This window comes from Salmo salar, chromosome 10 (genome assembly GCF_965601325.2).
Source record: "Salmo salar chromosome 10, fSalSal1, whole genome shotgun sequence".
Lineage (NCBI taxonomy): Eukaryota > Metazoa > Chordata > Actinopteri > Salmoniformes > Salmonidae > Salmo > Salmo salar.
Window position 1 is genome coordinate 122,645,494 of NC_138300.1, and position 25,760 is coordinate 122,671,253.

Here is a 25,760-nt window from a genome sequence, read left to right on the forward strand (position 1 = left end):
TTCAAAGATGTTACTGAGTTACAGTTTATGTAAGGAAATCAGTCAATTGAAATATATTCATTAGGTCCTAATCTATGGATTTCACATGACTGGGAATACAGATATGCATCTGTTGGTCACAGATACCTTTAATAAAAGTAGGGGCTTCAATTATAAAACCAGGCAGTATCTGCTGTGACCATCTCCTTCATGTAGTGTTGATCAGGCTGTTGATTGTGGAATGTTGTCCCACTCCTTCCGTGGCTGTGCAAAGTTGATGGATATTGGCAGGAACTGGAACACTCTGTCGATCCAGAGCATCCCAAACATGCTCAAACGGGTGACATGTCTGGTGAGTATGCAGGCCATGGAAGAACTGGGACATTTTCAGCTTCCAGGAATTGTGTACAGATCCTTGCGACTTGGGGCCGAACATTATCATACTGAAACACGATGGCGGCGGATGAAGCGAACGACAGTGGGCCTCAGGATCTCGTCACTATCTGTCCGCATTCAAATTGGCATTGATAAAAATGCAATTGTGTTCGTTGTCATCTGCCCGGTATTTGTATTGCATTTATTATTGTACTGTTCCATAAGGTGTTTTTGAATCTGTTTTAAATCTAATTTTACTGCTTGGATCAGTTACTTGATGTGGAATAGAGTTCCATGTAGTACTGTGAGCTTCCCAAAGTCTATTCTGTCTTTGGGGACTGTGAAGAGACCTCTGGTGGCATGTCTTGTGGGGTATGGATGGGTGTCTGAGCTGTGTGCCAGTAGTTTAGACAGACAGCTCGGTGCATTCAACATGTCAATACCTCTCATAAATACAAGTAGTGATGAAGTCAATCTCTCCACTTTGAGCCAGGAGAGATTGACATGCATATTATTAACGTTAGCTCTCTGTGTACATCCAAGGGCCAGCCGTGCTGCCCTGTTCTGAGCCAATTGCAATTGTCCTAATTCCCTCTTTGTGGCACCTGACCACACGACTGAACAGTAGTCCAGGTGTGACAAAACTAGGACCTGTATGACCTGCCTTGTTGATAGTGTTGTTAACAAGGCAGAGCAACGCTTTATTATGGACAGATTTCTCTCCATCTTAGCTATTGTTGTATCAATATGTTTTGACCATGACAGTTTACAATCCAGGGTTACTCCAAGAAGTTTAGTCTCCTCAACTTGCTCAATTTTCACATTATTCATTACAAGATTTAGTTGAGGTTTAGTGAAATATTTGTCCCAAATACAATGCTTTTAGTTAGACAACAATAATATTTTCACCTCTTCCACACTTACCTTACAGAATTCAAAATTACAATGCTTTTCTTTCATAATTTGGTCAGATCTACTTGGAAGTGTAGTGTCCGTGTTTGTTGCTGGCATGTCATCCCTAAATTTGCTGATCTCGCCAATGAAAAAAATCATTAAAGTAGTAGGCAATATCAGTGGGTTTTGTGATGAATGAGCATCTGATTCAATGAATGATGAGTTTGCCTTTTTGCCCAAAATTTCATTTAAGGTGTTCCAAAGCTTTTTACTATCATTCTTTATGTCATTTATCTTTGTTTCATAGTGTAGTTTTTTTCTTTTTTTTAATTCAGTTTAGTCACATGATTTCTCAATTTGCAGTACGTTTGCCAATCGGTTGTGCAGCCAGACTTATTTGCCATTTCTTTAGCCTCATCTCTCTCAACCATACCATTTTTCAATTCCTCATCAATCCACGGGGATTTACCAGTTCCTACAGTCATTTTCTTAATGGGTTCATGCTTATTAGTAACTGGGATAAGCAATTTAATAAATGTGTCAAGTGCAACATCTGATTGCTCCTCATTACACACCACGGACCAACAAATATTCTTTACATCAACAACATAGGAATCACTATAAAACTTATTGTATGACCTCTTATACACTATATAAGAAATGATTATTACTCTTCATGAAGAAATAAAACATTTGACCAATCGCCTTGAACTGAATATGGATTCTGGGAGACTATCGGCATCATTTAAAATGCTTCCTATCAAAACATCCAATAGGATCAAAGGCTGGAACTTTGGTTTTCCTAGAGAATTCTTCTTCTCCTTCTTTCTGGTTCCGACACTCGTCCATTTACGCTCACCTGGAGTCGAACAATGAGCAGCCATTTTCTGGTTGAAGCTAGTAGAGGGATACAGTTGTGGAAATTGATCATAGTCCAGGAAGGTTCCATTATGATCCTATTGGATGTTTTGATAGGAAGCATTTTAAATGATGCCGATAGTCTCACAGAATCCTTATTCAGTTCAAGGCGATTGGTCAAATGTTTTATTTCTTCATGAAGAGTAATAATAATTTCTACGAACATGTCACAGATTATACACTTAATAGCACCTGAGTCACCAGTAGATTCAAAGGAGTTATCACTGCTGAACGACGACAGACCAAGGGAACAAACATTTCCTGGCGCCGCCAGGGACTTAGATGCTCCCTCCATGGCCATGGACGCCCCCCCAACAGCGCCTCGCACAACTGTGTTGTCTGTCTCTCCTTGAATGTGAAGAGTGAGAGAGACGCGCAGGGAGGCCGGGTCAGTTGTCAGTGGCAGGTTGCCGGCTGTTTCTTGCTACGCTTATTCAAAGTAAAAAAAACAAAGACATTGGCAGGTAGTTGAAACCAGGATTCATCCGTGAAGAGCACACTTCTCCAGCCTGCCAGAGGCCATCGAAGGTGAACATTTGCCACTGAAGTTGGTTACAATGCCGAACTGCAGTCAGGTCAAGACCCTGATGAGGACAACGAGCACGCAGATAAGCTTCCCTGAGATGGTTTCTAACCGTTTCTGCAGAAATAATTTGGTTGTGTAAACCCATAGTTTCATCAGCTGTCCGGGTGGCTGGTCTCAGATGATCCCGCAGGTGAAGAAGCCGGATGTGGAGGTCCTGGGCTGGCATGGTTACATGTGGCCTGAGGCCGGTTGGACATACTGCCAAATTCTCTAAAATTTACATTTTAGTCATTTAGCAGACGCTCTTATCCAGAGCGACTTACAGTAGTGAATGCATACATTTCATTATTTATTTTCTTCTGTGCTGGCCCCCCGTGGGAATCGAACCCACAACCCTGGCGTTGCAAACACCATGTGTTGCAAACACCATGCTCTAGCAGCTGAGCTACAGGGAAGGGAATGACATTGGAGGCGGCTTATGGTAGAGAAATTAACATAAGATTATCTGGCAACAGCTTTGGTGGACATTCCTACAGTCAGCATGCCAATTGCACGCTCCCTCAAAACTTGAGACATCTGTGGCATTGTGTTGTGTCACAAAACGACACATTTTAGAGTGGTTATCAGTGGAGGAAAAAGTACCCAATTTTCATACTTGAGTAAAAGTAAAGATACCTTAAAAGAAAATGACTCAAGTAAAAGTGAAAATCACCCAGTAAAATACTACTTGAGTAAAAGTCTAAGAGTATTTGGTTTTAAATAGACTTAGGTATCAAAAGTAAAAGTATAAATCATTTTTAATTCCTTATATTAAGCAAACAAGATGACATAATTTTCTTGTTTTTTAAATGTACGGATAGCCAGGGGCACAGTTCAACACTCAGACTTAATTTACAAACAAAGCATTTGTGTTTATTGAGTCTGCCAGATCAGAGGCAGTAGAGATGACCACGGATGTTCTCTTGATAAATGTGTGAATTACACCATTTTCTGCTATGCATTCAAAATGTACTTTTGGGTGTCAGGGAAAATGTATGGAATAAAAAGTACATTATTTTCTGTAGGAATGTAGTGGAGTAAATGTTGTCAAAAATATAAATAGTAAAGTACAGATACCCCCCCAAAAACGACTTAAGTAGTACTTTCAAGTATTTTTACTTAAGTACTTTACACCACTGTTAGCCATCTACTGTCCCCAGTACATGGTGCACCTGTGCAATGATCATGCTGTTTTATTAATCAGCTTCTTAATATGCCACACCTGTCAGGTGAATATATTCTCTTGGCAAAGGAGAAATGCTCACTAACAGGGATGCAAATAAATGTGCGCACAAAATTTGAGAGAAATAAGCTTTTTGTGCTTATGGAGGATTTCTGGGATCTTTTATTTCAGCTCATGAAACATGGTACCAACACTTTACATGTTGCGTTTATATTTTTGTTCCGTGTAGATCGGGTACGCCAATATAATTGACTGCTGAGGCCGTACCCCACAATAGTCTATTTTAGTGACCAGTCACTAAAATAACTCGATCAATAACATCACCTTATATTCAGTGAAATTAAGTAAGATATTCGTTTTTATTTTTCATAATTTTAGATATTCTGTACTTGTATAATTTACAGTATATATATATATATATATATATATATATATATATATTAATTTTTTTGGCTTGATCTAATTCTATGTTGTCACTAAATAGGCAGTAGCAATGACTGGACAGACAAGAATAATGGGAACATACACATGACAGCACAGAGCTGTATGTACCTCATTTTCTCTCGGAACCAAAGAGCCAGTTATCGATTGTACACACACGGAATTCATTAGGATCAGACACACAGGCAAGATGGCGGAGGGAGATTCATGGGGTAAGAATCAACCTGTGTGTGGAATGGCGTATTATTCAAGTTATACCTAAATCGTTGACAATTACACATATCAGAGACGATAGTTTTAAGTTTGTAAAATGTTTTGTATCGTTGGTCTTAGATGCTGACACTTTCGACCCGGACGAGCTGGCGGCTATCGGGACCAAGAAAACTGTTGTGGCGGATAAATGGGAAGGCGAGGACGACGATGACGATATCAAGGTAGCTAGCTAACTTAATTAGCTGGCGAGAATGAATAACCAAAACAACCCTTGATAATTTATCGACAACGTGTGTTGTTTTTTTTTAACTCTGAATATGACTTGAACCCTAGTTGATTTCGAGGCCATCTGTTCGCATCCTAGCTAGCTAGATCACCAGGAATCTGTTAACTAGCAAGCTAAAGTTAGCCGACCGGTCCCCAGTCTAGCGGTGACGAGTCGGGATTTATGGGGACAGGCTCCATCAAATGTCCACTGTATTCGACCCGCTTACCGACGGTGATGTTTAGCTAGTGGTCCCCCATCGTTAGCTAGCCACCGTTGTTAGAATTCATATATATATAGATATATATATCTATCTCATTGGGTGTTAGCTAGCTAGAGATGGGCAACTTTGATGGGGGGGGGGGGGGGGTTCCCAGCATGTAAAAGCTGCAATAATGCGGGGCCTTGCCACTAATTAGCGTATTAAAGTGTCAAATTCGGTAGATATGCTCTTTGGGATGTATTACTTGATATTAGGTGTAGACAAAAATTGGGGTAATGGCACCCCTATTTTTTATTTTTTTTTGCAACATAATCCAATATGACTGTCTATACTCAATCTGATTTTGGGAAGGTGATATTACCAAATCAAATGTTATTGGTCACATACAGACATTTAGCAGATGTTATTGTGGGTGTAGTGAAATGCTTGTGTTCCTAGCTCTGATTGTGCGGTAGTATCTAACAATGCACACAATCTAAAGTAAAATAATGAAATTAAGAGATAAATATTAGGACAATATATAATAAATATTAGGACGAGCAATGTCGGAGAGGCATTGACTAAAATACAGTAGAATAGAATACAGTATATACATATGAAATGAGTAAAGCCATATGGAAACATTATTAAAGTGACCAGTGTTCCATTATTAAAGTGACCAGGGTCCCATGACTATGTACATAGGGCAGCAGCCTCTAAGGTGCAGGGTTGAGTAACAGGGTGGCAGCCGGCTAGTGACCGTGGCTAAGTTCAAGGCAGTGTACTGTCTGGCTATTGGTGACTATTTAACAGTCTGATGGCCTTGAGTTACAAGCTGTTTTTCCAGTCTCTCGGTCCCAGCTTTGATGCACCTGTACTGACCTCGCCTTCTGGATGATAGCGGGGTGAACAGGCAGTGGCTCGGGTGGTTGTTGTCCTTGATAATCTCTTTGGCCTTCCTGCTGTAGGTGTCCTGGAGGGCCTGCAGTGTGCCCCCGGTGATGCGTTGTGCAGACTGCGCCACCCTCTGGAGAGCGTTGAGGTTGCGGGCGGTGCAACCCCGAAGACAGTACAGTATGAAGATAGGCTCAAAAACTGCTTCTCCAATAGAAATCCCTGATCACATTTGTATGCCATGTTATGGAGCCGTTGGCTAGCTAAACTCATGCGTAAACCCAATTACATGTTTCTAACGGTCATCTCGTTCCCGAACTGCGCATGTGCAGGCCGTCAAATCAAAGGCACTCCTTCGTTTTTATGAAGTATTTTTTTTATTTGATCTTTTTTAGAAGAAAAATGAAAGTGTGTCAGTTTCACAAGGTTGTAGTAATAACAGTTCAGTTACTTGAAGACATTGGCTCAAATCAAGATAAATGATTATTTTAGTTGTTTAATGATCTTCTCTCATTGACTTCTTCTCATACCCCTGGATGGTGTGTTTGGTCTGTTTTACAAGCGTTCCCGGAAGTCTTGCAATGTTGCGTTTCTGGGTTTAGATACCCTGTCATATTACTGTAGATTTTCTTTGTTGTTGCCATACAGTACCAGTCAACAGTTTGGACACACCTACTCCATTTTAAGTTTTTTTTTTTTAATTTATTTTTACTATTTTCTACATTGTAGAATAATGGTGAAGACATCACAACTATGAAATAACACATATGGAATCATGTAGTAACCAAAAAAAGTGTTATACACTAATCAAAATATATTTTAGATTCTACAAAGTAGCCACCCTTTGCCTTGATGACAGCTTTGCACACTCTTGGTATTCTCTCAACCAGCTCCACCTCGAATGCTTTTCCAACAGTTTTGAAGGAGTTCACACATATGCTGAGCAATTGTTGGTGGCTTTCACTCTCTGCTGTCCAACTCATCCCAAACCATCTCAATTGGGTTGAGGTCGGGTGATTGTGGAGGCCAGGTCATCTGATGCAGCATTCCCTCACTCTCCTCCTTTGTCAAATAGCCCTTACACAGCCTGGAGGTGTTTTGGGTCATTTTCCTGTTGAAAAACAAATTATAGTCCCACTAAGTGCTAAACAGATGGGATGGCGTATCGCTGCAGAATGCTGTGGTAGCAATGCTGGTTAAGTGTGCCTTCAATTCCAAATAGGCCTTCATTGTAAATAAGAATTAGTTCTTAACTGGATAAATAAAATTTAAAAAATCCATGTGAATTCACTATGAAATACACTACCCAAACCAAAATGAAAGTCTCTTCTAGTGATTTAAAATGAAACTTTTTAATTTGATAAAGACAAAACAAACAAAAAAAGGACTGTGAAAAGACCCCTGGTGGCATGTCTGGTGGGGTAAGTGTGTGTGTGTGTCAGTGCTGTGTGTAAGTTGACTTGACAAACAATTTGGAATTTAACACAATGTTTCTTACAAAAAAGAAGTGATGCAGTCAGTCTCTCCTTAACTCTTAGCCAAGAGAGACTGACATGCATAGTATTTATATCAGCCCTCTGATTACACTGAAGGGCAAGATGTGTCGCTCTGTTCTGGGCCAGCTGCGGTTTAACTAGGTCTTTCCTTGCAGCATTTGACCACACAACTGGATAATAATCAAGATAAGACAAAACTAGAGCCTGTAGGACTTGTTTTTGAAGTGTGGTGTCAGATCGATAGATATTTAACTTTCAGAACACGTAAGTACAGCCGGCATGATGCATTTTGCTTTTGTGTGGAGTTTCCTTTAAGAGTTGGAAAAATGGCAGAAATACTTTGAGAAGTTAAATGAGAAGGAAATGCAAGCTTTGCACAGTGGAATTGAGGTATTATAATGGGTAGTACAGGTGCAGTAATGGTAGTACAGTAATGGTAGTACAGGTGCAGTAGTGGTAGTACAGGTGCAGTAATGGTAGTACAGTAATGGTAGTACAGGTGCAGTAATGGTAGTACAGGTGCAGTAATGGTAGTACAGTAATGGTAGTACAGGTGCAGTAATGGTAGTACAGGTGCAGTAGTGGTAGTACAGGTGCAGTAGTGGTAGTACAGGTGCAGTAGTGGTAGTACAGGTGCAGTAGTGGTAGCACAGGTGCAGTAGTGGTAGCACAGGTGCAGTAGTGGTAGCACAGGTGCAGTAGTGGTAGCACAGGTGCAGTAGTGGTAGTACAGGTGCTATGCTTAACCATCTGAACGGGACGCACCGTGAGGCCCAAACCATTGTTGGTCGCAGCTGCATTGTGAATTCACATGGGATTTTTTTTGTTTTTCTTATTCTAAACAGGATTTATTTTTATGTGGAGTTTAAATGCTTTCCATTTGTAACATCCCTAGATCACCTACCATTTATAATTCAAACAGTGGATACCGACGTCATTGTCCTCCTTGCTGGGATGTTCCATCTTACCAAGGATTATCCAACGATAGCTCTGTGGTTTGTTTTAGGAATGGGTAAAACCTACCAGGACATTTGCATCAACACCATCTGAGAAAGCTTTGCCAGGCTTCCACAGGCTGATTTCAGGATTGATCAGTCCTTGCATCCATAGCTCTATACATTTTAAGTAATTAATTTCTCCGGCCCCATCCCACTTTTTACCAAAACAAGGGCGGGGAGAGCGCTTTAAGGAGATTGTCGCTTTAACCTCTATGGGCTAGGTGGGACGCTAGCGTGCCACCCGTGGTGCACTCCATCAACAGCAGGTGCATTTCAAGAGCGGCAAATTTGAATCCAAATAAATGTCAAAATTCTAATTTTTCAAACATACAACTATTTTACACCCTTTGAAAGATAAACATCTCCTTAATCTAACCACGTTTTACGATTTCAAAAAGGTTTTACGGCGAAAGCATACATTTAGAGTATGTTAGGACAGTACATTTACAAGAGTTGTGTGTAATGTTTTGTCAAGTCAAAGACAGGGTCACCAAAACCATAAAACCAGCTAAAATGATGCACTAACCTTTTACAATCTCCATCAGATGACACTCCTAGGACATTATGTTAGACAATGCATGCATTTTTAGTTCTATCAAGTTCATATTTATATCCAAAAACAGCGTTTTACTATGGCATTGATGTTGAGGAAATCGTTTCCCTCCAATAACCGGCAGTCAAGTCAGCGTCACAAATTAAATAATTAAAATTAGAAAACATTGGTAAAATATTATATTGTCATTTAAAGAATTATAGATTTACATCTCTTGAACGCAATCAACTTGCCAGATTTAAAAATAACCTTACTGGGAAATCACACTTTGCAATAATCTGAGCACTGCGCCCAGAAAAATACGCGTTGCGATACAGACTAGACGTCATGTTGGGGAGATCTAAAATCGAAAATACTATGTAAATAATCCATTACCTTTGATTCTCTTCATCAGATGTCACTTCCAGGTATCACAGGTCCATAACGAATGTAGTTTTGTTCAAAAAAGCTCATAATTTATGTCCAAAAATCTCCGTCTTGTTAGCACATGATCTAAGCCAGCCGGACTTCTCGTCATGAACGAGGGGAAAAAATATATTTCCGTTCGTTCAAACATGTCAAACGTTGTATAGCATAAATCATTAGGGCCTTTTTTTAACCAGAACATGAATAATATTCAAGGTGGACGAATGCATACTCTTTTATAACGTATTGGAACGAGGGTACCCAACATGAACTCGCGCGCCAGGTGTCTAATGGGACATCATCGTTCCATGGCTCTTGTTCGGTCAGATCTCCCTCCAGAAGACTCAAAACACTTTGTAAAGGCTGGTGACATCTAGTGGAAGCAATAGGAAGTGCCAAAATATTCCTCAGCCCCTGTGTTTTTCAATGGGATAGGTTTAAAGTCAATACAACACATCAGGTATCCACTTCCTGTCAGAAAATGTCTCAGGGTTTTGCCTGCCAAATGAGTTCTGTTATACTCACAGACACCATTCAAACAGTTTTAGAAACTTTAGAGTGTTTTCTATCCATATATAATAAGTATATGCATATTCTAGTTACTGGGTAGGATTAGTAACCAGATTAAATCGGGTACATTTTTTTTATCCAGACGTGCAAATGCTGCCCCCTAGCCCTAACAGGTTAAGGAATACATTTTGTATTATTACTTAATTTCATGTTATGAAAATTTTACTTAAGCTATTTTAATCATGACTACGGCTTCATTACCATCTACATTGGCAGCGATTTTTGAATTCCGCTTCCTAATTTAAGTTTGCAATGAGTACCCCTTCTAGGATGTTTTTCATATCATCTGAAGAATGTTTAACAAATGTCATGCTTTTATCTGTTGCATAACAATTTATGGTCAAATACCAGCTATTATGGCAGCCATTTTGAATTTTTTTGCAGTAACTCGCTTCATGGTTAAGTTTGAAAAGGGTACCCCTACTGGGATGTTTTCATATCACCTGAGAAATGTTTGTACCAAATTTCATGCTTGTATCCACTGTTTGCTGGATTCACCTTGCAGCAATACATTAAAGGCATTGGACTACTAGCCCCATTAGCTATAACTTGGCTATCATATGGGATGCTTATTAGTCACGTAGACTTTTCGTTTACTAGTGATCACATTAGTAAACAAATAACATCTTAAAACAACTAACACCAGTATTTGTCCCAAATGGGACTTGAAGACAGCATTACCAATGGTGGAGCTAGATAATGCCAGCGGTCATATCAGACAGGCCTAGCTAGTGGAATTCAACGATGGACAACGAATGAAATATGGTGTGTGATATGGCCCTAGTGGTAACTAGTGAGCTAAAAACACATTAATGGATACCACATTCTGAAGCTTACATCCATTTGTCCCTAACCTTATTTTCTCCTGTTTCCTGTTTTGTAGGACAACTGGGATGATGACGAGGAGGAATTTAAAAAAGCAGAAGAGAAAAAAGCTGGTATTTTTTTTTTTTTAAACCACATGAATTGAACCAGTGAGTTCTGACTATATTAATTTAATACAAGCTCAATATTCCCCCCCCCCCCCATTTTGTCTTTGTAGCAGAGACAAAACTTTCTGAAAAGAAGAAATTAGCTGAAAAAATCAAAGAAAAGGAAAGTTTACAAATGAAAAAACAAGAAGAGCTGAGAAAACGGGTAGGTGTTTTGCATACAGGGATTTTTTTTCCCTTGTCGTTGCTATGGCGTACATCCATTATGGCTAGTCGTCACCAAGACCAACCCATCTACTGCAACAGTGATTGCTAGTTTGCTTATCAAAATTCAGCAGAAACTTGACCTTTTTGCTTTCAGCCTATATTCCCTGATTTATTTGAGTTGTATTTATCAAATGTGAAAGTTTCATTTTAAATCTCTCTAGAAGAGACTTTAATTTTGGTTTAGGTCCATATTAGGAAACAAACTGTACTGTATTTCATCTGCTTTCCCAGACCCAGGTGAAGCCTCTAAAGTCAGCCCTAAGGGATTTTACACAGTGTCCATGAATGACAAGTCATTGGCTGCTGGATCTGAAAGTATATTTCTTTGTTTGTTAGTTAGAGGAATCACAGGAAACAGAACTCTCACCGGAGGATGAGCTTGCAGAGAAACTCAGAGTGAAGAAGTTACAGGAGGAAGCTGATCTTCTATTGGCTCAGGAGGCTTTCGGTAAGAGACCTGTATTACAGGAGGAGGTGAAAGTCTCTGAATAAGAGCGTCTGCTAAATGACTCAATGTACAGAAAAGGGAACATTTGCTTTCTGATATGGTCAGTAAGCAAATAAGTACATGGTTCAATTTGCTTATGCATAGAATCACATATACATTACCAGTCAAAAGTTTGGACACCTACTCATTCAAGGGTTTTTCTTCATAAAAAAAATAAAAAATAAAAAAACTATTTTCTACATTGTAGAATAACAGTGAAGACATCAAAACTATGAAATAACACATATGGAATCGTGTAGTAACCAAAAAAGTGTTAAACAAATCAATATATTTTATATTTTAGATTCTTCAAAGTAGCCACCCTTTGCCTTGATGACAGCTTTGCACATTCTTGGCATTCTCTCAACCAGCTTCATGAGGTAGTCACGGGAACGTCCTTGGTTGCAACACTCCACTACCGAGTTCCAAACTTCCTCTGGGAGCAACAATCAGCACAAGAACTGTTAGTCGGGAGCTTCATGAAATGGGTTTCCATGAAATGGGTTTCCACAAGCCTAAGATCACCATGCACAATGCCAAGTGTCGGCTGGAGGGGTGTAAAGCTCGCCGCCGTTTAACTCTGGAGAAGTGGAAACGAATTCTCTTAAGTGTTGAATCACACTTCGCCATCTTGGCAGTACAACAAAAATAATCAGGGTTTGGCGGATGCCAGGAGAACGCTACCTGCACGAATGCATAGTGCCAACTGTAAAGTTTGGTGGGGGAAGAATAATGGTCTGGGGCTGTTTTTCATGGTTCGGGCCCCTTAGTTCTAGTGAAGGGAAATCTCAACGCTACAGCATACAATGACATTCTAGACGATTCTGTGCTTTCAACTTTGGCAACAGTTTTGGGAAGACCCTTTCCTGTTTCAGCATGACAATGCCCCGGTGCACAAAGCGATGTCTATACAGAAGTGGTTTGTCGATCAGTGTGGAAGAACTTGACTGGCCTGCACAGAGCCCTGACCTCAACCCCATCGTACACCTTTGGGTTAAATTGGAACGCTGACTGCTGGCCTAATCGCCCAACATCAGATACCCAACCTCACTAACGCTCTTGTGACTGAATGGAAGCAAGTCCCCCTGCAGCAATGTTCCAATATCTAGTGGAAAGCCTTCCCAGAAGAGTGGAGGCTGTTATAGCAGCAAAGGGGGGGACCAACTCCATATTAATGCACATGATTTTGGAATAAGATGTTCAACAAGCAGGTGTCCACATACTTTTGGTCATGTAGTGTATGTTGAATGATAAATATTCAAGGCTGACAGTCTACACATATTACAGATTAATAGAAAGCTTTACAGAGAATCTAGGATAAACCAGACATTTTGTTAAAAGTATCAAGAGTTTTAGACATTGTCAACAACAGTTTCCTGTTGAAAAGCTTCATATCCTGCTGCTCAAATCATTTTTCCTTCTCAAATCAGGTGTCGTCAACAACGTAAAAGGAATTGATGCTATAAGCCCGTCTTCTAAAGATGACTTCACAGAGTTTGAAAAGTTGTTAAAAGACAAGATATCACCTTTCGAGAGTTCAATACACTATTCCGGCTTCCTGGAGTCCTTGTTTCGAGACCTCTGTCTCTCATGTAAGTATTCATTTAATAATACACATTTAGAGAAGTCAGTGTCCCTGTATTATATGAAATAATGTTTTAACTGTGCACCTCTTATGTTCCAGTGGAGGTGGAAGACTTGAAAAGAGTCAGCAACTCCCTCACAGTCTTACTAAGTGAGAAACAGAAACAGGAAAAGGTTAGTGTTTTCTTTTTCAAATGACAGACAAGTAGAGACGTTTATCACCAGTATAGATGGTCTACTTCCACCGCTATTCAGTCTTGTCCGGGTCATGTTCATTTGGCATCAAACGGAAGAAAACAGACTGGAACAGTGAGGTACTACCTGGAGTTGCGTGCCATAATGGAAATGATGATCAAATGAGTTACTGTCATAAGACAATACTAATCATCCCCTCTTCATTTCCAACAGCAGCTGAATAAAGGACAATACTAATCATCCCTCTTCATTTCTAACAGCAGCTGAATAAAGGACAATACTAATCATCCCCTCTTCCAACAGCAGCTGAATAAAAGACAATACTAATCATCCCCTCTTCATTTCCAACAGCAGCTGAATAAAGGACAATACTAATCATCCCTCTTCATTTCCAACATCAGCTGAATAAAGGACAATAGTAATCATCCCCTCTTCATTTCCAACAGCAGCTGAATAAAGGACAATACTAATCATCCCCTCTTCCAACAGCAGCTGAATAAAGGACAATACTAATCATCCCCTCTTCATTTCCAACAGCAGCTGAATAAAGGACAATACTAATCATCCCCTCTTCATTTCCAACAGCAGCTGAATAAAGGACAATACTAATCATCCCCTCTTCATTTCCAACAGCAGCTGAATAAAGGACAATACTAATCATCCCCTCTTCATTTCCAACAGCAGCTGAATAAAGGACAATACTAATCATCCCCTCTTCATTTCCAACAGCAGCTGAATAAAGGACAATACTAATCATCCCTCTTCATTTCCAACAGCAGCTGAATAAAGGACAATACTAATCATCCCCTCTTCCAACAGCAGCTGAATAAAGGACAATACTAATCATCCCCTCTTCCAACAGCAGCTGAATAAAGGACAATACTAATCATCCCCTCTTCCAACAGCAGCTGAATAAAGGACAATACTAATCATCCCCTCTTCCAACAGCAGCTGAATAAAGGACAATACTAATCATCCCCTCTTCCAACAGCAGCTGAATAAAGGACAATACTAATCATCCCCTCTTCCAACAGCAGCTGAATAAAGGACAATACTAATCATCCCCTCTTCCAACAGCAGCTGAATAAAGGACAATACTAATCATCCCCTCTTCCAACAGCAGCTGAATAAAGGACAATACTAATCATCCCCTCTTCCAACAGCAGCTGAATAAAGGAAAGAAGAAGAAGAAAGGCCTGGTTTCTGCCGGAGGGATGAAGTCCAAGATGAAGGATGACCTAGCGGACTACGGCGAGTTCGATGGAGGTTACGTACAAGACTACGAGGACTTCATGTGACGTGACACCAACCGAGTGCTGCGTCTCAAACGGCACCCTGTTCCCTATGTAGAACCCTTTTTATATAGGGGATAGGGTGACATTTAGTAGGCTTCCACTGTCTGTCCCCCATTCCCTCTCCACTCTGCTCCACCCAACCCCCTCAGAGCATGACCTATGACCTATTCTACTGCCCAGAGCCATCCAATGATAACCACCCTTATGTCGCCCACCGCCAGCCGCACACAAACTCGATTTTGAAAGAAGGGTTGAATGGTTTGACCAAGAACGTCTGATTTCCTCGAAAACTGACTGACCAATAAGACTGTTCTGGATACCAATATGTTTCACCTCCCATAATGAGATGCAAAAACACAGCAGCAAACTTTTTAAAGTTTTTTTTCCCCCCAAAACCTAGAATGGATTTAATTGTATCTTTTTAAAAGAAATGATCTGTCAACAAAATTAATTGTTACTGTTTGACGAAAGGAAAATATATTTTGTGTTCCATGCAAATCAGATTCTTACTATTTTTCTCAAGTATTATAAAAACATTTATTTTTATTTATTTTTTACTCAAAGGATGGCTATTGGCATTCTGAAATATAACACTGCTTTTGTTATGTAAAGGATATAGTTCTCCAGATGTCAGTTCGGTGCTCATCACATATTACACTTGGGAATATATTGATCCTTGACGACATATCGTATTTTTCAGGAGAACATGTCCAGAAGGAGTTTAGGACCAGTTGAGAAAAGCAACCCAGGAATGAACATGTTGCATGGTTACATAGTCTTCAAATATATTTTTTATTTGTTGAATTCCTAAATTCTGTGTTTTATAGAATGGTTAAAGATTGATTACTTCTAGTTGTAAGGAGGGTAATATTGCCCTGAACATCCTTCCCCCTTTACATTATTTAAATTTTTCTAGGAAAATAATACAAAATGTTACTATAAAGTAATTTTAAGGCTAGGAAGTATCGAAGCCACACAAAGTCAATGTGTGAACGTAGGCCCATATACTGCTGAAATGAACATGATGTAACCATAATCTTAACTGTCAGTGTATTTTAATGGAGAAATGATGGAGCTGAAAATAATCTGTTATGTAGCGTTTCAATAAATAGCCGTAGGGTACTACTCCGTGTCAGATAGAAAACACAGCGCTGAACATTTCATCCTGGGCCTATGTTCACAAAGCATCTGGGTAGATATGCTGATCTAGGATCAGGTGCCCCCCCCCCCTCTTATTCATTATGATCAGAAAAGGCTAAACTGATCCTAGAACAGCACTGCTACGCTGAGAAACCCTGTATAATCACTTCCACTGAGTTGAAGCAACAATCATTCTAGGTCTCCTTGGCATAACTTTGCACGGCTTGTATCAAGTGAGGTGAGAAACAGACCAAATGTATTAGGAAAGAAGGTTGTACTGGGATAATATCACTTGTTTTTGTTTTTCACAACACATTTTCAGGATTGGTAATGGAAATAGAAATATAATATTAAATACTAGTTTTTATTTTTATTTTATCCACCTAATTTAATAAAATCGTTAAAATTATCTTAATTTTTTATTTATTTTTAATGCATTTTAGAATTTGTATCATTTTGGCTTATCAAATATGAAGTATTTTAATGTTATTCATGGGTTGATCTGAGAGTGGTGGACGAGTCAAAATAACTAACTACCTTCAACAAACAGTCTCCATTGGGGGAATTAATCTCGTTCATCAGACGAGCTGAATCAATGTATTTTTCAACGTATTGTGACATGGAATCGATGTGGAAAATACATTGGATTTGAGAGAAAAAAACAATATTACGTCATCATGGTCACCAAATTTGAACATAGACAAACCTTGCAATGCGAGTTGAACATGTTCCTTTGAAACAATGTCAGATCATCAATGTTATATCCACTATCAGAAGAAAGCAAACAAAAGGCTTGGCAGCACCTCCTACTGGAGGATTTATCTAATTACAGCTACCCATTGGTCTCCCATTCAGTTTTAGAAACACTTAGCCCTGTTTAGTTATGGTATTTGTCACTGACTATTACCAATGTGCTATCTTCAGAGTGATTGATTGTTGAAAGGTCTCCACTTAAAAAAAAACAAAATAGATTCACTGTTGCTATCGAAGTCATTCTGAAGGATAGATTTAACAGAGCAAATTACCATACTTTATCACTATTTAGGCCTATAAACTGAGTGTACAAAACATTAGGAACACCTTCCTAATATTGAGTTGCACCTCCTTTTGCACTCAGAACAGCCTCAATTCATCAGGACATGGACTCTACAAAGTGTTGAAAGCGTTTCCACAGGGATGCTGGTCCATGTTGACTCCAATGCTTCCCAAAGTTGAGTCAAGTTGTCTGGATGTTCTTTGGGTGGTGGACCACTCTTGATACACACGAGGAAACTGTTGAGCGTGAAAAACCCAGCAGCGTTGCAGTTCTTGACACAAACCGGTGCCCCTGGCACCTACTACCATACACTGTTCAAAGGCACTTAATTATTTTGTCTTGCCCATTCACCCTCTGAATGGCACACAATCCATGTCTCAATTGTCTCAAGGCTTAAAAATCCTTCTTTAACCCGTCTCCTCCCCTTCATTTATACTGTTTGAAATTGATTTAACAGGTGACGGCAATAAGGGATTATAGCTTTCACCTGGATTCACCTGCTCAGTCTGTGTTATGGAAAAAGCATGTTTTGTACAATCAGTGTATGTATATATAATTTGCAAAGTCATCAACAGCTATTGTTTCAATTCAATCCTGGATTCAACAAAGAATAGACAATAGATTGGCCTAAGGTTTCAAGCTCTGTTAGATTTCAAAATGATACAGTGGCTTGCGAAAATATTCACCCCCTTGGCATTTTTCCTATTTTGTTGCCTTACAACCTGGAATTTAAATTCATTTTGGGGGGTTGTATCATTTGATTTACACAACATGCCTACCACTTCGAAGATGCAAAATATTTTATTGTGAAACAAACAAGAAATAAGACAAAAAAAACAGAACTTGAGCGTGCATAACTATTCATCCTCCCAAAAGTCAATACTTTGTAGAGCCACCTTTAGCAGCAATTACAGCTGCAAGTCTCTTGGGGTATGTCTCTATAAGCTTGGCACATCTAGCCACTGGGATGTTTGCCCATTCTTCAAGGCAAAACTGCTTCACCTCTGTCAAGTTGGATGGGTTCCGCTGGTGTACAGCAATCTTTAAGACATACCACAGATTCTCAATTGGATTGAGGTCTGGGCTTTGACTAGGCCATTCCATGATATTTAAATGTTTCTCCTTAAACCACTCGAGTGTTGCTTTAGCAGTATGCTTAGGGTCATTGTCCTACTGGAAGGTGAACCTCCGTCCCAGTCTCAAATCTCTGGAAGACTGAAACAGGTTTCCCTCAAGAATGTCCCTGTATTTAGTGCCATCCATCACTCCTTCAATTCTGACCAGTCCCTGCCGATGAAAAAACATCCCCACAGCATGATATTGCCACCACCATGCTTCACTGTGGGGATGGTGTTCTTGGGGTGATGAGAGGTGTTGGGTTTGCGCCAGAGATAGCGTTTTCCTTGATGGCCAAAAAGCTAAATTTTAGTCTCATCTGACCAGAGTACCTTCTTCCATATGTTTGGGGAGTCTCCCACATGCCTTTTGGTGAACACCAAATGTGTTTGCTTATTTCTTTCTTTAAGCAATGGCTTTTTTTTCTGGCCACTCTCCCGTAAAGCCCAGCTTTGTGTAGTGTACAGGGCTTAAAGTCGTCCTATGGACAGATACTCTAATCTCCGCTGTGGAGCTTTGCAGACTTCTGAAGGTAAAGTGGTTGCACCAGATCTTATTTAGGGGCTTCATAGCAAAGGGAGTGAATACATATGCACGCACCACTTTAGCGTGGTTATTTTTTTTTTTATTCTGAACCAAGTTATTTTTTTCATTTCACTTCACCAATTTGGACTATTTTGTGTATGTCCATTACATGAAATCCAAATATAAATCTATTCAAATTACAGGTTGTAATGCAACAAAATAGGAAAAACAGCAAGGGGGATGAATACTTCTGCAAGGCGCTGTACTTTAGTAATTGGACCTGAAGAAGGCGTGACAGTTCCTCTTCCCCTCAGGAGGTTGAAAAGGTTTATCATGGACCCTCAGATCCTCAAAAAGTTCTACAGCTGCACCATCGAGAGCATCTTGACTGGCTGCATCACTGCTTGGTACGGCAATAGCACGACCCTCAATCGACCTGGTGCTACAGAGAGTGATGCGGACAGCCCAGTACATCACTGGGGCAGAGCTCCCTGCCATCCAGGACCTCTATATCAGTTGGAGTAAAAGGAAAACCGTTAAAGACTCCAGCAACCCGAGCCATTGACTGTTCTCTCTGCTTCCGCACGGCAAGCACCAACAGGCTCCTGAACAGCTACTATCCCCAAGCCATAAGACTGCTAAATAGCTAACTATATAGCTAACAAAGTGGCTACACAGACTATCTGAGTTGACCCTTGTAATAAACTTGAGTTTTTATTTTTGACTGTCTCTATGCACCCTCACACTGACACTCACTCCATCATTTGCTCAACACACATGATATGCCGATACATTTATACTGACTACACAGACTCACAAGCTGCTGGTACTGCGTTTATGTTTGGGCTCCTGAGTGGCGAGGCGGTCTAAAGCACTGCAGAGGTGTCACTACAGTCCCTGGTTCGAATCCAGGCTGTATCACATCTGGCCATGATTGGGAGTTCCATAGGGCGGAGCACAATTGGCCCAGCGTCGTTAGGGTTCGGCCGGTGTAGGAAGTCATTGTAAATACATTTTTAAAAAAAGTCTTAACTGACTTGCCTAGTTGAATAAAATGTAAATAAAATACAAATCATATATCCTGATGCCTAGTCACATTAACCTTATACATACACTGCATTTGGGAAGAATTCAGACTTTTCCCACATTTTATTACGTTACAGCCTTATTCTAAAATGGAAAAAATTAAATCCTCATCAATCTACACACAATACCTATAATGACAAAGTGAAAAACATGTTTTTTTGCAAATATATATATATATATATAAAAAATTCAGACCCTTTGCTATGAGACTTGAAATTGAGCTCAAGTGCATCCTGTTTCCATTGATCATCCAGGTTGTAAGGCAATAAAATAGGAAAAATGCCAAGAGGGGTGAATACTTTCACAAGCCGCTGTATCCCTGCAAAGTGGTACCCCTCTGAGACAGTCTGCTAAACCTGGCGGTTCCTGAATAACAGTCTTTATGAACCCGCCATAACAGAACCAGTAGGAAGTGAGAATACAGCCTGGTCCAACCAATGGGCTGGTTGTTCTCTGAACATCCTTCTGATGTCTGGTTTATATTTGTAAAAAAAAATAGTGAAGAAATAGTTCGTCAAGAAAGACAAATGATTCACAAGCACTGGTGGTAATCTTAGTACAGTAAAACAACGTCTGTCTTCATTGAGTAGCCAAGCTATCGGTCAATCCACAGACATCTTGGATATCTCTGTTACAATCACATGCTTCTGAAACTTCACACAAGATACAACTAAGGTGATAAAAAATCAAGAGGATGTAGGCTGCTTCTCCATTCAATTAGAATTCTAAAAAAGTTACTAGTAAGACAGAGAGATTCAATATCTCCCAGATAAAAGCATAGTTTTGCAGGCCACAGCCTGTCTGAAAGCACAACATCCATTATCCACCTTTATGTTTGGATGTTCAGGGAATACAAGAGAAATTATACTTTAAAAGGTTGATTTAAATTGGTAGATAAGTGATTTGGCGCAGCGTTCTAAGGCACTGCATCTCAGTTCTAGAGGCGTCTCTACCGATACCCTGGTTTGAATCCAGGCTGTATCACAACCGGCCGTGATTAGGGAATCCCATAGTGCGGTGCACAATTGGCCCAGTAAAATGTCCCCTATCTGGGGACAATATATTAAATCGATTTTTCCACAGTGAAATAGGTTATACATAGCTGTGCCATTATTCAGAATTCGTAATTCGCGTGTATGAAATTTGAAGCCCCAAGCGGCGAAACCTGCCGCTCTGAAAACATGCGCTTTATAATGTTTTGATTATATGACCAGGCTTTTATTTTACAATTTGTATCAGCAACGATCTGGAGCCATCCGTCAGTAATACCCACATACATGTATTTTAGCGATCATTTTGTACATGTAGCCTGTTGTAATCATTATGGAACTGTAGCAGGTTAAACGTGGAGCCTGGCGCACGGTTCACCACGACTGGACCGCTGTCATACAGTTCCACGATTAGTGACAATTAAAGTAGATTTATAGGACTATAGTTCAACCACTATTGGACACTTATTTTACACATTCCGATATTTCATGGATTGAATTTGAATATGACAACTTTCAGTATGAATCAAACCAGTGCACGTTTTATTCATCAATATCCAGTATTTCGTGAGTAGATAGATGCTCTCCAACACAATAGGCCAATTGGTATTTTATGTGCATGATGTGAAGTTTGTTGTAGTGACTGAGTAAGCTTCATTGTAAAAGTGTGCCTCAAAAGTGTCATGTTTGCAAAAGTTTATTATGCGAAGCACACATTTAGGCAGCCGGGACCACAGGCCGGGACCACTCCGTAGGCCGGGACCACAGGCCGGGACCACAGGCCGGGACCTCTCCGTAGGCCGGGACCGCAGGCCGGGACCTCAGGCCGGGACCTCTCCGCAGGCCGGGACCACAGGCCGGGACCACAGGCCGGGACCTCTCCGTAGGCCGGGACCACAGGCCGGGACCACAGACCGGGACCTCTCCGTAGGCCGCCCTGTCGGTCTAGCTCTCACTGCAGTCCAGTGCCATGGACATCTTTGAAGTTTGGCCTCTAGTAATTTAGGAGGGCAACTTTATAAAGGCCTCCTCACAATGGCCTTATCATACAAGGCTCTATAAACAGATTAAAAAATACATAGGCTATTTTTGCGTTGATGATGTATGTATTGAAGTCAAGTGGTTCAACATTGAAATGCGTTTTAATTGAACACATAGTGCAGCTTGGACAAGGAGACGGTCGGTGGAAGTCTAGCGCCACCAGGTGGACAATTATTTTAGTTCCCTTGTGGCAGCAGTGGTGCTTCCAGAGATAGTTTATAAAAGATAAAATGTTACGTTAGTTTTATTATCTGCAAATTGTTTCTCCCACCCGTATTTGCTAGATTATTATTCCAATTTATCTGTAAATCTGGTTTTAACTCAACAAGGATTTGTCTCGTTTCCGATTGGAGGAGGCTGGATGACCACGTGATTTCGGATCCTACCAATGTGTTACTTTGTAACAGTGAAAAGTGTATTTTCCCGACGTTGATCAAATCCCAATCTATGCAGCATGTTTTACCAGCATCATCTTTGATATCTGGTGTAAAGTTTACAGAGCTCATTTTGGTGTACCCGTTATCGGATTTGACGTGTCTGAGAACGGCACCTTCCTCCCGAAAGCATTGCGGTATCGCTTCTCGGCCTTTTGGCTAAGATCAAGTGTAGTATCTGTTCTTATCAGTTTAATATCTGATACGTCCCCTATCAGGGGACCATATATTAAATTGATTTTTGGAATAGGGAGATGGAATAGGGGCTTGCTCCGTCCACTCCACGCATCGACCTGGTATTGCAGTACCTCCAGGAACGGTGCACCCCCTGCCGTTGTGAATAAAAACCAGATCAAGTTAACAGGATGTTTTTTGTATTGGAATTATGTTGGTTATAGTGTATCATTGTCTGTCAATGATGCTTAGAAAGTGGAGGTCAAGTCAGTCACCCAATAAATCTAAACAAATTGTTTTTGACGCTGTTATGCCGTGTTTATGTGTATAAAATGTACAAAACTATAGATTTTTACGTTTAGTCATTTAGTAGACGCTCTTATCCAGAGCGATTTACAGTAGTGAGTGCATACATTTCATGCATTTCTTTTGTACTGGTCCCCCGTGGGAATCGAACCCACAACCCTGGCGTTGCAAACACCATGCTCTACCAAACGATCTGTTTTCAAATGAAATGCAACAAAACATCTATTCTCTCTTGCTCTGGGAGTGCAGAGTCACCAGGGGAAAAACATCCTGTTAATAACTTGATCTGGTTTATATTCACAACGGCAGGGGGTGCACCGTTCCTGGAGGTACTGCAATACCAGGTCGATGCGTGGAGTGGACGGAGCAAGCCCCTATTCCATCTCCCTATTCCAAAAATCAATTTAATATATGGTCCCCAGATAGGGGACGTATCAGATATTAAACTGATAAGAACAGATACTACACTTGATCTTAGCCAAAAGGCCGAGAAGCGATACCGCAATGCTTTCAGGAGGAAGCTGCCGTTCTCGGACACGTCAAATCCGGTAACGGGTACACCAAAATGAGCTCTGTAAACTTTACACCAGATATCAAAGATGATGCTGGTAAAACATGCTGCATAGATTGGGATTTGATCAACGTCGGGAAAAGACACTTTTCACTGTTACAAAGTAACACATTGGTAGGATCCGTAATCACGTGGTCATCCAGCCTCCTCCAATCGGAAACGAGACAAATCCTTATTGAGTTAAAACCAGATTTACAGATAAATTGGAATAATAATCTATCAAATACGGGTGGGAGAAATAATTTGCAGATAATAAAATGGACATACCATTTTATCTTTTATAAACTATCTCTGGAAGCGTTGATGCCACAAGGGAACTAAAATAATTGTCCACTTGGTGGCGCCAGACTTCCACCGACCGTCTCCTTGTCCAAGCTGCACTGTGTGTTCAATTAAAATGTATTTCAATGTTGAACCATTTGACTTCAATACATACAACATCAACGCAAAAATAGCCTATGTATTTTTAAATCTGTCTATAGAGCCTTGTATGCATAATAAGGCCATTGTGAGGAGGCGTTTATAAAGTTGTCCTCCTAAATTACTAGAGTAGAGGATGAAATGCTTCTAAGGGGGGATTGGGGAAGGCTTTGTGTGTGTGTGTGTGTGTGTGTGTGTGTGTGTGTGTGTGTGGGGGGGGGGGGGGGGGGGGACGGCGACGACGACACACTGTATAAGAAATCCTGAGATACCTTACAGATATACAGCCTGCTTTTCATCATTTATTTCACACAAGTTAGTTATGAATAAACCTTTATTCATTCATAGGTTAAATACATTATGCAAGTAAAAGTGATATGCCGCACACAATATAGTTAGTTATTGACTGTTTTATGATGGTGAAAAGTGAAAACACATTGCTTATTGTTTTCTCCTGTAACTGCAGTTCTACAATGGCCACTGGAGGGCAGTCTAATGCAACGGGTTATGAAACCCACAGATAGGACCAGAACCAAACCCACATTTGAGTTGTACATTGGAAATATTGTTAATGACAAACTTCTGTAACGCGTTTCATTCCCAAGTCCTCACAGTGATTTACCGGAGTGATAATCACGAAAACTGTTTTTGACTTGACTGCTTGTATTCTTCTCACCAGGCTGTCAGAACATCACAACATGTCACAGAGGAAAGGGAAAAAAGTGGAAAGAGCTCTTTGCAACCTCGTATCCCAGTGGGAATGAAGAGCTCCTCGTATCCCAGTGGGAATGAAGAGCTCCTCGTATCCCAGTGGGAATGAAGAGCTCCTCGTATCCCAGTGGGAATGAAGAGCTCCTCGTATCCCAGTGGGAATGAAGAGCTCCTCGTATCCCAGTGGGAATGAAGAGCTCCTCGTATCCCAGTGGGAATGAAGAGCTCCTCGTATCCCAGTGGGAATGAAGAGCTCCTCGTATCCCAGTGGGAATGAAGAGCTCCTCGTATCCCAGTGGGAATGAAGAGCTCCTCGTATCCCAGTGGGAATGAAGAGCTCCTCGTATCCCAGTGGGAATGAAGAGCTCCTCGTATCCCAGTGGGAATGAAGAGCTCCTCGTATCCCAGTGGGAATGAAGAGCTCCACGTATCCCAGTGGGAATGAAGAGCTCCTCGTATCCCAGTGGGAATGAAGAGCTCCTCGTATCCCAGTGGGAATGAAGAGCTCCTCGTATCCCAGTGGGAATGAAGAGCTCCTCGTATCCCAGTGGGAATGAAGAGCTCCTCGTATCCCAGTGGGAATGAAGAGCTCCTCGTATCCCAGTGGGAATGAAGAGCTCCTCGTATCCCAGTGGGAATGAAGAGCTCCTCGTATCCCAGTGGGAATGAAGAGCTCCTCGTATCCCAGTGGGAATGAAGAGCTCCTCGTATCCCAGTGGGAATGAAGAGCTCCTCGTATCCCAGTGGGAATGCTCCTTGTATCCCAGTGGGAATGCTCCTTGTATCCCAGTGGGAATGAAGAGCTCCTTGTATCCCAGTGGGAATGAAGAGCTCCTCGTGTCCCAGTGGGAATGCGCTGGAGTACTATAAGAAAGTAAGTTAGTGTATCTTTCAGTCAGAGTTGACGTCATCATCACAGACAGTATCATCCTTCTCGATCATCAGGAGGGGGGAAGACTTCTGTTGCTTACGCCTGGGGGGGAAAAAAACAACACATTTCCGTAGAAGCATTATATATAACGACAATAATAAAAAGGGTACAAAAACGAGTTATATAAATGAAAGATACATCCTAACACACTGCTGTATTGAACTCACCTCATCTCTGAGCGCAGGGCGTTGAGCTGGCTGAGAATCTGATCGTTGGTCTCGATCTGCTCATCCAGATCTCTTTGTAACTTCCTCTTAGAGTTTTCCAGACGTTCTATCTCCTCTTCGGCCCCGTCCATCTGTCTCTTCGCTGTCTTCAGCCTCTGGTTCAGCTACGAGAGGAGAGGAGCATAGAGGAGAAGACAGGAGAGGAGAGGGGAGGGGAGGAGAGGAGAGGAGAAGACAGGAGTGGATATGAGAGGGGAGGAGAGGAGAGGAGAGGAGCATAGAGGAGAAGACAGGAGTGGATATGAGAGGGGAGGAGAGGAGAGGAGAGGAGGAGAGAGAGGGGAGGGGAGGAGAGAGAGGGGGTTATACAGCACATAGTTTTAACAATGCATTGATGTGTTT

The 25,760-nt window shown here is 40.9% G+C and overlaps 2 protein-coding genes and 2 non-coding genes across 5 annotated transcripts in view; 2 read left to right on the forward strand and 2 right to left on the reverse strand.

The window, feature by feature from the left end:
* The first annotated feature begins 4,459 nt into the window (after positions 1–4,459).
* On the forward strand, positions 4,460–16,260 carry eif3ja (eukaryotic translation initiation factor 3, subunit Ja). 2 transcript variants are annotated; one of them, XM_014125989.3, is made up of 8 exons: positions 4,460–4,567; positions 4,689–4,789; positions 10,835–10,889; positions 10,994–11,088; positions 11,487–11,598; positions 13,068–13,229; positions 13,322–13,395; positions 14,583–16,260. In XM_014125989.3, the coding sequence occupies exons 1-8, from the start codon at positions 4,546–4,548 to the stop codon at positions 14,712–14,714; spliced, it is 753 nt and encodes a 250-aa protein (XP_013981464.1). In that variant the 5' UTR covers positions 4,460–4,545; the 3' UTR covers positions 14,715–16,260. The 2 variants fall into 2 exon arrangements, with proteins under 2 accessions (XP_013981464.1, XP_013981463.1); XM_014125988.3 differs by having other exon boundaries at positions 4,461–4,567; positions 14,580–16,260.
* A 5,957-nt stretch (positions 16,261–22,217) lies between these two features.
* LOC123724715 (U2 spliceosomal RNA) lies at positions 22,218–22,408 on the forward strand. The gene has a single exon (XR_006757237.2). It is a non-coding gene; the product is annotated as a U2 spliceosomal RNA (small nuclear RNA).
* Positions 22,409–22,865: 457 nt separating this feature from the next.
* Positions 22,866–23,056, reverse strand: LOC123724726 (U2 spliceosomal RNA). The gene has a single exon (XR_006757239.1). It is a non-coding gene; the product is annotated as a U2 spliceosomal RNA (small nuclear RNA).
* Positions 23,057–23,865: 809 nt separating this feature from the next.
* Positions 23,866–25,760, reverse strand: part of LOC106561766 (cingulin-like protein 1) — a 43,008-nt gene continuing 41,113 nt past the window's right edge. The window contains 2 exon segments of the mRNA XM_082956641.1: positions 23,866–25,233; positions 25,359–25,522. Coding sequence (XP_082812767.1) covers positions 25,152–25,233; positions 25,359–25,522 — 246 coding nt within the window. The 3' untranslated portion in view covers positions 23,866–25,151.